At 43.7% G+C, this 11,370-nt stretch overlaps 1 protein-coding gene across 3 annotated transcripts in view; it reads right to left on the bottom strand.

Moving 5' to 3' along the window:
* Positions 1–2,818: 2,818 nt before the first annotated feature.
* Positions 2,819–11,370, bottom strand: part of ZNF445 (zinc finger protein 445) — a 37,247-nt gene continuing 28,695 nt past the window's right edge. For all 3 annotated transcript variants that reach the window (XM_058729179.1, XM_058729180.1, XM_058729178.1), the window contains one exon: positions 2,819–10,294. In XM_058729179.1, the coding sequence (XP_058585162.1) occupies positions 8,136–10,294 (2,159 nt within the window). In that variant the 3' untranslated portion in view covers positions 2,819–8,135. The remainder of the gene's footprint in view (positions 10,295–11,370) is intronic.

Genomic DNA, 11,370 nt, shown 5'->3' with positions numbered 1-11,370 from the left:
GGAGCCTGCTTGGGATTCTCTCTCTCTCTCTCTCTCTGCCCCTCTATCCTGCTCATGATCTCTCTCTCTCTCTAAAAAAAATTATATATATATATATATATTTATATATAAATTCTGTCTCTAAAACACACACACACACACACACACACACATAGGGTCCTGCTTCAAAGGGGCCTACCTACCCTTTATTCAAGCTGCTCTGGGTCTGTGAACTAGCTTAAGTCTGGGATTTGAGTGATGAGTTGTAACTCTGTTTTGGTGATTCATATCAGACCTATATTCCCTAGACCTGGAGATTTTCCACATATTCAGATCAAGTAAAACTTTAATAGGTTGTTCTTCCATTTCAGTTTTAAAAGATTACCAGCTCCAACTAATGTGGCCGATTACAGGTGGAAAGTCATTCTAGGGTTGAATGAAACATTCAATGTGTGAATGAAACATCTGAGGACAGGAAAACACCAATTCTTATTGGACATTGGATTACTCCAGGACCATGACCATGGTTTATCAGTGGGAACATTCTTCTACAAGTCACCTCATATAATTAGAATTACAGTAGTCTTACCTAACATAGCTCCTTCCAATGAGAATGCAGTCACCATGCTTGCTCTCAAGGACTCCAACCAGACTTCCTTCTTATGTGCAAATGCTACTTGTTTCTCTCTCTCTCTCTCTTTTTTTTTTTTTTAACATATAAAAGTTCTGCTTATGTTCACATTAGAATGCACCTTGGTAGAATGAGCTTCTCAGCTGAAGATCTGATGATAGAACTCTATATGTATAAAGAGTAGTTGTTTTGATTATAAATAGATCAAAAGGAAGAAATATTTGTGGATATCCCCCAAAACTTTGTTGTTTATATATGAATATAGAACTAGTATAACTAGTATATGTGTATAACTAGTATATGGAAGTGTTTGTATGAATATAAAAGTACATTTCCTTTGGGTTGCTGACTTCAATATTTAGTATTGGTTTATTACATATGGACTCTTTAGACTTCTCACCAAGGGAGAACCTGCCATGGCCATTTTAAGTAAACCTTAATGATGTATCCAAGGACAGCTTGCTTTCTGCTCTCATTAAAACCCCAAGTCATAATGGTAAAACATCCATAGTTAGGCCAATTTTCTCTACCTGTATCCAATATATTGACCCAATTCTTGGGTTCACACCAATAGCAACCATCTGTTGAAAACACTTAAACGTCCTATGACTTAATCAGAGGATGCATACACTCTCTTTGCCTTACCCAGCTCAAATTGATTTCATAGCAAGAAGCTTGAAGTAATGTGGCTACAGATCAGTTGGGGAACAAAGACAGATGGCTCAACTATGAGATATAAATGGAGGCAACCTTGCCTTCTTAATTGATTCATTAATTTAGAATTCAGGGCTATAGGAGTTGCTATATGCTCTCCCCTAAGCTCTGTTGGGGGGTTATCACCTAAGTTACTGCTCCATTGGAGGCAAATCAGAAGTCTGTGTTTTGTTAAAGTCATAAATTTACTGTTAAATTTATTAAACTTATTAAATGTATTCATTTTTGTTGTAAATTAAATGTTTTTAAGCAGAAATATCTTTAAATATGTTCTCCATTTTGGAGGGCGCCTAGGTGGCTCACATCAGTTAAGCATCTGACTCTTTTTCAGCTCATGATCTCCAGGTTCGTGAGTTGAGCCCTGCATTGTGGAGCCTATTTGGGATTCTTTCTCCCTCTCTCCCTGTCCCTCCTGTACACTCTAGCTCTCTCAAAATAAATAAAACTTTTTTAAAAATAATATTCTTGGTCTCAAAAGTTTTAAGTCAACATCCTAGGAATTTTTAAGATAAAATTATTTAGGAAAGCTGTGCCAGTTAACTGGTCTCTGCTTCAAAACCCACTCTTCTGTAGATGCTTTGAGATGATGGGGTGGGAACTCTAATCCACATCTCCATTTTGCCAGCTATTTCTCTGCTAGGCTCTAGCATTGAGGAGTGTAAAAGGAAAGCTGCAGTGTTGGAAGTATTGTGATTGATTTTGTGGGTAAACTTGGCTACGTGACAAGTTGCCTAATTTGAACAAACATTATTCTGAGTGTTCCTGTGAGGGTGCTGTTGGATGAGATTAACACTTAAATTAATGGACTTTGAGTAAAGCAGATTACTGTCCATAATGTGGGTGGGCCTCATCATGAATCAGTTGAAGGCCTGCATAGAAAAAAAGCCTCCCCGGGACAAGAAAGAATTCTCTGGGAGGCTGCCTTTGGACTTCATCTACAACACTGGCTCTTTCTAGTTCTATAATAGCCAGCCTTCAACTGGAACAGGAAAATCAGCACTCCTGGGTCTCTAGTCTTCTGGCCAATCCTGCAGATTTTTGACTTGCCAGCCTCTGGAATCACATGAGACAATTCCATATAATAAATCTATTTCTATATGTATACACACATATATTGGTTCTGTTCCTCTGGAGAACCTTAACAATACAAGGAGGAAGAGGGGAAGCCTTTCCTGGTTTTCATGTCTACGTAGGCACTGTTTCCTGTTTCCAATGCTCCTTCACTCCAGCAGTGGCAATTCCCTCTGGTAGCAGCAATTGGGTCCAGCTTGCAGTTCTGTCATCATAAGGTCCTCCTTTTGATTCAGACCAACACCAGCCCCAGCACTGATCTCTGCATACATCTGAATTCAGCCCCACAGGTGCTCTCTTCCAATGTCCTACCTTTTTATAATTCTGTTCCTGCTTTGTAGCTTGCCCTGTGTAGGTGGGATAAATACTGTGCCCCCAAACAGATTCAGATGTTGAGACAGAGGGACACCACACACATGAAGATGTTATGAGAAAGTTTATTATTCGCATAATGCGGCTCTCTGGGAAGAGCAAGACAGGCACCCCAGCCAGTCAGTTGGCCTTGATTGCAAAGAAGGGCAAGTGACTCTGATTTTTATTGTGGTTAGGGGTGTGGGTTTCCAGGGCAATGGTTTGCATAAAGTTCACCTCAAGTGTTAAGACAGTGCCTGGGTTTCCTTACCAGGTGGCCCAGATGTGAGGCAAAATGGGGAGGGCTTGAAAGCTGTCAGTTGTCAAACATCAAAAATGGGGTCGGACTCCATTACAGCCCCCCCCCCCCCTCCCCGTCCTGGGGTGGTACCAGGTTTCAAGTCACTACCTCCATGAAACATTAGCTTTTATTTATTTATTTATTTTATTTTATTTTATTTTATTTTATTTTATTTTATTTTTTTTGGCTTTTTACTTAGATATACCTACTGAACACAATTCTAAGTTCGTTTTCTTAAAATAATTGGTATGGTTTTTGCCTCCTGACTATAACCTGGGTGATACAAGTTTCTTTGCTATTCTTAACAGGGTTATTAGGATTAACGTAATATGCGTGGCAGTTGGGCATAAACATTTACTCCCCTTTCTTCATTTACCTAATAAAATGGAATGGCTAAGCATCTCCATCCACAGGATCCCATTTCTTAAACTTTTCTTTTTTTCATTTCTTAAACTCTTGAGTCTAAAGCTTTTGACCTCACTTGCTAGACTTAGGCCAAAAAGGTTAAAGAAAATAGACCTTATAATTTCCTATAAACTGACTGTCTTGGAGATGTGTCAATACATGGAGAACATCCTCATTCTTTTTAACTGATGTGTAGTATATTCCAACACAGATGGGACCAGAACTGTTCAACCATTCCTTTACTAGTAGCCATTTGTGTTGCTACAGATTTTTGTGGGTAAGGAAACTGGAGCCCTTGAGAGATTAAATGGCTCACTCTAAGTAACATTTCATAAACGGTAGGGCCAGGATTTCTATAAAGTCATGAGATAACAGAGCCCATGCTTAAAAACACTTTTATTTTTAAGTATTTTAAGCAAACAGTTAAAAAAAAAAAACCCACACTATCCTGTTAATCAACATGTTGACCCATCTACATCAATACTTAAAATGAAATAAAAACACAAGTGAAACTTCCATGTACCCTCCCTGATTCTATCTGCAAATCCCACCCTGGAAAGGCAGAACACGATTTTCACACAACATTTTAATACATGATTTTATACTCATCATATAATTTGAATCCACAGGAATATATTATTGTGCAAAACAATAACAACATTGTTTACCATATGCCAACAATGCTTACATGCCAGCCACTACCCAAAACACTTTACATGCATTATTTCATTAATCATCCCCCCTCCCCAAATTACCTTGTGAGGTTGGCAACTACTATCCCATTTCATTAAAAAAGTGAAACACAAGTTTAAATAATGTGCCCACAGATACACATTTAATTTGACATAAATGGGGTGTACTGTACATAGCTTCTGCAACTTTCTCAGCATTTTTGATTTGTCTATATTGAAAGATGTAACTAGCTCTTTCACATTCACTTCCCAAGTAGCAAGAACCACCCCTTTTGTTTTATTTTGCTTTTCTGTTGAAGGAAATTTTGGTTTTTCCCACTCTTGCTACCTAAACAGTACTGCAATAAACAGTTTTACACAGATGTCCCTCCCCATGTGAAGTTCTTCTAGGATTTGTCCAGGAGTGAAGCTGCTGGTGACACACACAACTTTACAAGGTTTTGCAAGCTGCCTGGTACAGGAGCTATTACAATTTCCACTCCCACCACAGTCAGGTCCTGCTGTCCCACACACATGCCCATGCAAGGGCTTACAGAAACCTGTCATCTCGAGGCGTGTGAGATGGTACATATTAACGGACACTTCCTGTGCTTTCTTCTCTGTACATGCCTCTGTGTGGGCTGATGGTCTGTCAGTGAGGCTGGGATTAACCACACTGAACAACCGATTCAAAGACTTTCCAATACCTACTCTTTTCTGGGGGCTCCCAGCCCTCTGGCTCTCCCCAGCCCCAACTTCACTTCTTCCTAGGCAGTAAGAGAAAGCAAGGCAGGGTTCAAAGAAGACTGCATGTTCTCTAGGGTGAGATGGGGTACGACTCGAGAACTGGTGGCTGGGGCAGTCAGAAACTGTCAACTGGAACTGCACCGCTGAGCTGCTAACTAAACTAGTGTGCCGGTGGGGGACCTCCAATCAACACTGTGCTCACGGTCCCTTCAAAACACTCCAATTCTGACTTAGCTGAACTAAACTCAGTTCCATATTCCTTAATAGAGGTAATTTTGTGCAAAATCTCCTCGGCATGGCAAACAAATAAGCACCCAGCTCTGGCCTCCAGAGTACCCTGTCTGGCTGCAGTGGCAGGCATAACTCCTGGAAACTTGGACAATACTTGCAGAGTAAGATACAGGCACAAGGAGAGGTGGGACCAGGGGAGAGGCCTTGGATGGATGAGGGGTAGGGAGGGCCGGGCCTTGAAGCGTGAGGACCTGGGAGAGCATGGGTAGGGTCTACACTCGTGGAGAAGGGAGTCAGCACAAAGCAGGCTAGTCCAAGGGTGTTCAGGGGCAGGCAATGAAGTTAAATCCAACACTGATTACACCAAAATGTTTAGCAGTTAGCTCTAAGTAGTAAGACTTTTCTCCTTTTCCTTTTCCTTCATCTGTATTTACTAATAATTCTAGAATAATCATGTATTACTCATATAATTAATATTATTTTAAAACTCAGGTTATTAAACAGACTCCATCAGCACAACCCCAAGATATTAAAGTCTTACCTCAGCATACAGGGATTTCTGTTGATTTTTACTTCTTTGAACATTTCAAATTGTGGTGTGAATGTTTAAAAGCAAGTATGTCTCACTTTATAAAAATGGCAGTAGAAAACCCCTATTGGGGCATGAACTCTATGAGGTGACAGTGGCACAAGGAGTTGGGGGAGGGTGGTGAAAATACGAACAGAAAAGGGTATTACCTTGGTTGCAGCACCAACTGATTTGAAGCTGAAACTGATATGGAGCTGCAGTTCTGGGAGGGCTCTGGTTCCAGATATCAGCTACCTAACCCAGAGCCCCGTATACCAAGTCCTCTTTTGCCACTCCTAGGATCAGGGAGCTTGATTCCTCTAATTTTACACACCCGACAGTAGATGAAGATGTTCAGTGACTTGTCCAGGATCATTTTGCCAAGAAAAGTCACACTGGGCCTGAACTCAGATCTGATAACTCCAAGGCCCTTCCCATGACCCTGGGCCCTCAGTACATGGGTCTCTGGTCCCTGCCCAGCCACTTCTAGAGCCAGTTTTTGCTACTTTACCAGCGATGGGACACCCAATTCCAGGCCAGAGGCAGCTGCTGCTGTAGGAAAAGGGTGGAAGAGCCAAGATGACCAAACCTTCCTGAACACAAAGCCGAATGGGGACCAGAACACAAACAAGGATCTGCCGCAGTTATCTCCCTCTTCCCCACCCCTGCCTATTCCATGTGACATCACCACAAAGCATCAAAGCCTTCATTTTCACCTGCCTACGACAATCCAGAAAGGATAAGAGTACTTGTACTGTACTGAAAGTACATTTTTTAGGTTCGTTTCTTCTTACTATAAGAAATGGCCTGTCCACCAGGTGTACCCGGACTCACAGCAGTAAAACATAGTCTGGGATGGTGCTCTACTATCAAGTGAGATATTTTATTCTTATATTCATAATGTGAGCTCTTCAATAATCAGAAGTAATGGCTACCTACATATATTTTAGAAAAATCAGTCCTTTACCCTTACACCACCAGCTGATTCTTGCTATGTGCTTCAAGTCAAGTTGGCAAATGAGATGGGGGTGCCTCCCCCCACCAGACCACCTTTCCTCCAGAGGGCATCAGTCATGTGAACTGGTACCTTTGGGTTGAACCCGATGCCAGCACCGGATCTGACATGAGAAGAAGGCTACATGAAGGTTAGAGGGTCTCGTAGTGTCCCGTACAGATGCAAGTGCAATAATTAAACATTTAGAATTGTTGCTGAGAGCTATAAGTCTTGTAGAAAATTCAGACATTTTGAGGGGAAAGGAGATAGTCCCATTCATGGAAACTGGCAGCAGGGATAACTAACTGCATGAGTCCTCGGGTCTGCGGTTAACCCTTGTAAATGTTAACTCACAGAGTACATTACTCCTCAACTCAAAACTGTCCCAAAGCTCCCCACCTCCATACCTCCCTGTGAAGCAGCTCCGGCCCCTGGGGGGACTCCATGGTGCTCACGCCACTTGGCCCACCAGCTCTCTGGGGCCCCTTCTTCTGCTGGTTCCCTTGACTCTAGCCCAAGGGCCTCCCTACTATTCTCCAAGATACCAGACAAGACCCCACCTCCTTTGCCTGGACCAAGTTTCACCTCTTCAGTTGAAGCCCTCTCTAACTAGCCTACTTAAAATCGCAACCCACCTCCTAATCCAGCACTGCCTCTCACTCTTCTCTGATTCATTCTGTCCACAACACATATCGCCATCCAAAGCACTATGTATCTCATTCATTCATTGTCTGTAAAGATCCAAGACAGCAGAATTTTTTGTCTATTCCAGTCACTGCTGGGTCTCTAGCACACACAACAGTGCCTGGCATATGGAAGGTGCTCAGCACATTTCTGTTGGAACACATGGCCCATTGCTGACCCTGCAGACTGTGGGTAGAGACAGCAATGGGGCACTGGGAGAGCCCCATTCTCCAGGTGACTGAGTCCAACCCTGCTCTCTTCCACATGCCACTGAGGCAACTGTATGCCCGTGGCAGATCTCCAAAGCCAGGCGTGAAGGCCAAAGCTGCAGCCAGAACTCCCAGGAGGCAACTGGGGAGACTAGGAGTTCTTGCTGCTGCTGCTGCTGCAACTTGTGAGATCAAATAGAATACACACCACCGCAGTATCCAACTGGCCCCTTCCCAGCAGCTGCAGCCCATCACACCACAGACATTTCATCAAACAACACAGGGCAACGGTATCGGCCTTTAGACTTATACCTAAGTCTGGGGGAGCTCCAGGCCACTGTGCAAAGGCCACTCCTGGGGCTCAAGCCTCCAGAAGGGCCCCCCAAAACAGGTTGCTGCTCTTCCCCAGCAGGTAGGAAAGGAAATGCCCTGAGTTTTTGACCTCAGGATTCTCTGCCACCAGCTTCAAAACCAGAAAGGGCTGGACCCTTTGTGAAGGCTTTTTCCACACTGCCCACAATTAAGGGTTCTCTGGCAGGGCAGCTAGGAACCCCTCTCCCCCCACTGTCAAAACCCAAGCTAATCTCTAATATGGTTTTTCATATGCCGAGCCAAATTTGAAGACCACCTGAAGGTATTCCCACACTCTCTGCATTTGAAGGGCCTCTCTCGGGTATGAAATCTCTTGTGGCTAATGAGCTGTGAGCTTTTGTTAAAAGTTTTCCCACAGGTGCTACATTTGTGGCACTTTTTCCCAATGGGTATGTTCTGGAGTCCGGTGAGCCTGGAGCTCTGGTCATAAGCTTCCTCAGAATCTTCAAGTGGCTTCTCCCCACTTGGTTTTAATTCCTGTAAAGTCACCCCTGTGTCCTGGCAGGAAGATAATGCAGCCAGGCTGCATTCAGACTGTGCCACTCTGGTGTGTTTTCTTTGATGAATGCGGAGAGTATGTCTTCCAATAAAATCTTTCCCACACCACTGACATTTAAAAGGTCTCTCTTTAGTGTGGATTCTCTGATGATTAACAAGGCGATGTTTTCTATCGTAAGATTTCCCACACAGATTACACTTATAGCGCTTCTCTCCACTATGTATTCCCTTATGATCTACAAGACTTCTTTTGCGTGTAAAAGTTTTCCCACATTCTTGGCACCAAAAAGGTTTCTCACCAGTGAGGATCTGCGGCTGCAGATTTGGAGTGTTTTCACTTTCGTGGCACTCGTACCGTTTCTCCAAAGAGTGAATCCTCTGATGTCGGGAGAGGTTAGAACTCCATCTGAAAGCTTTCCCACATTCCCTGCACTTATAAGGCTTTTCTCTGGTGTGAATTCTCTGATGGATGAGGAGGAATGAGTGATTGCGGAAGGCTTTGCCACACTGGCTACATTTGTAGGCTTCCTCTGTACTGCTCGGAGGAACCTGGAGCACTGTGTCCTGACTTGAAGACGGCCCATCCTCGGGTCTTCTTTGAATGGCATGCTGCTTCTTATGAGCAATAAAGGCTGACCGATGGGTAAACTCTTTTTCACATTCACTGCATCTGTAGGGCTTCTCACCTGTGTGAATTCTCTGATGATCAATGAGAGATTTCTTCCGAGTGAACGTTTTCCCACACTGCTGACATGGAAAGGCTTTCTCCCGAGCAGGGGCACCCTGGGGCTGACCGCAGCTGGAGGCCAGTCTGAAGTCCTTACATTTGTCTTGATCATAGAACTTTTCTTCCTGGTGCATTCTCATATGACGAGTGAAGTTTGATCTCCACCTGAAGGTTTTCCTACATTTGGTACATTTATAAGGTTTCTCCTGAGTGTGGACCCTTTGATGTTCAACAACATACGATTTACAGTGGAATGATTTCCTACACTGACTGCAGTCAAAAAGCTTCCCCCTACTCTGGTCTCTCAAATGATGATCAAATCCTGAGCCACAGGTGAGAGCTTCCTCATACTGATTAGACTCAAGAGATTTCTGCTTCGCATGGGTTTCCTGGTGTAGGCGGTAGGCAGACAGGCGTCTGAAAGCCTTGTCGCATAAACTGCATTTATAAGGTTTCACTCCAGTGTGAATCTTCTCGTGTCGCACACAGTTTGAGCTCCACCTAAAGGCTTTCCCACACACCCTGCATTTAAATGGCTTCTCTTGAGTGTGAAGTCTCTGATGACACGCGAGATGAGAGCTATGACTGAAGGCCCTCCCACAGTCACTGCACTTATACGAGGTCTCCACCATGTGAAGATTCTGCCCACGCTGGTGATGTGGGCTAAGGCTAAAATCTTTCCCATGTACATCCTTTGCATTCCCTTTGAGTCCAGCATGAATTCTCTGATGGAGGCTAAACCCGCCAACGATGCGCCTGAGCCCTTTCCCATATTCCTTGTAATCATAGTGGTATGAACTCCCTCTGAAGTGTCTGCCACAGCCATGTTTTAGGGATCGCTTTCTTCTGGGAACCCTCAAATACGTAGCATGTTTTAAATTAAGACTAGCACTTCTTCCTGACTCTTCAGATTCTTTTGCTGTCCTGTGACTGAACTTGGTCTCTTCCTTCTTAACTCTTGATTGTATGGGGCTTCCACACTGTTGCTTTAGCCTGCTCTTCTTTTCAAGAGATTCTCTGAGCCTGATTCCCTCAGAAACACTCATCACACAACATTCTGATGGCACAGCAAAGGTTTCTGCTTCTTCCAAAGGTTCATGTTTTAAGACGAACTTGTTTGTTTTAATCTGGAGCTCACCTCCTGACACAAAATAAAACAAACGACAGTGTACTTTTTCCCCATACTTGGAACTGCAGAAAGCACGGAAGGACAAAAAAAAAATGCCACAATCTTGGGTGGTGAGGCTTTTGCCTGACTACCAATACCTTTACCAAAGAATCAGGGAAGGCAAAACATGGAAGAGTATTCCAGATGACAGGGAAGGGAGGAGAAGCAAGGTGGGCACAGAAGCTAGACATATGCAGAAATCACATCTAGTTGAAAAACAGAGTTGAAAAGTGAGTGTTAAACAGCAAAAGAGGGGAGAGGAGTCCTGGCATAAGAGGGTAAGAAGGTCCACAAGAGCCCAGGGGAGGGATCCATGGAGGACTGGATGAAAGAACTGAATGTCAAGCCTATCGCAGGGGCAAAGAAGAGAAGCTGGAGTGGAATCAGGGCTCTTCATAGCACAAAGGGACAGGCACGGGCCTACGGGCCAGCAGGAGTGCAGCAGAGGAAGGAGGAGGACCATCACTGACTGGAAAAGACTGAACAGTGAAGCCCTCCAGTGGGCAAGAACACTTACTGAAAGGGTTTCTGGGGAAGGAGCAGGGCCAGAAACAAATGTCTAATAGGCCAGTCTGGAGCGGGGGAAGCCCAGAAACCCAGCATTCCTTAGCATCACTGTTAAGGATCTTCCTTCTAGCAAACATCAAAGTTCCCTGTGACTTACTTGGTATAAAAGACTTTAAGAAAGAGAAGAGTTGGGGCGTCTGCATGGCTCAGTAAGTTAAACATCTGACTTGATTTCAGCTCAGGTCATGATCTCATAATTTGTGAGTTCAAGCCCTGTGTCGGGGGTTCTCTCTCTCTCACTCTCTCTCTGCCCCTCCCCCACCCCCGAGATAAATAAACTTGAAAGAAAGCAAGAAAGCAAGAAAGAAAGAAAGAAAGAGAAAGAAAGAAAGAAAGAAAGAGAAAGAAAGAGAGAGAGAGAGAGAGAGAGAGAGAGAGAGAGAGAGAGAGAGAGAAAGAAAGAAAGAAAAGAAAAGAAAAGAAAAGAAAAGAAAAGAAAAGAAAAGAAAAGAAAAGAAAAGAGTAGATGTGAGAGTGAGAGA

The sequence above is a fragment of the Neofelis nebulosa genome, chromosome 5, assembly GCF_028018385.1.
Source record: "Neofelis nebulosa isolate mNeoNeb1 chromosome 5, mNeoNeb1.pri, whole genome shotgun sequence".
Lineage (NCBI taxonomy): Eukaryota > Metazoa > Chordata > Mammalia > Carnivora > Felidae > Neofelis > Neofelis nebulosa.
Note: the sequence above shows the minus strand (reverse complement) of the source record. Positions and strands in the feature narration are given on the sequence as shown.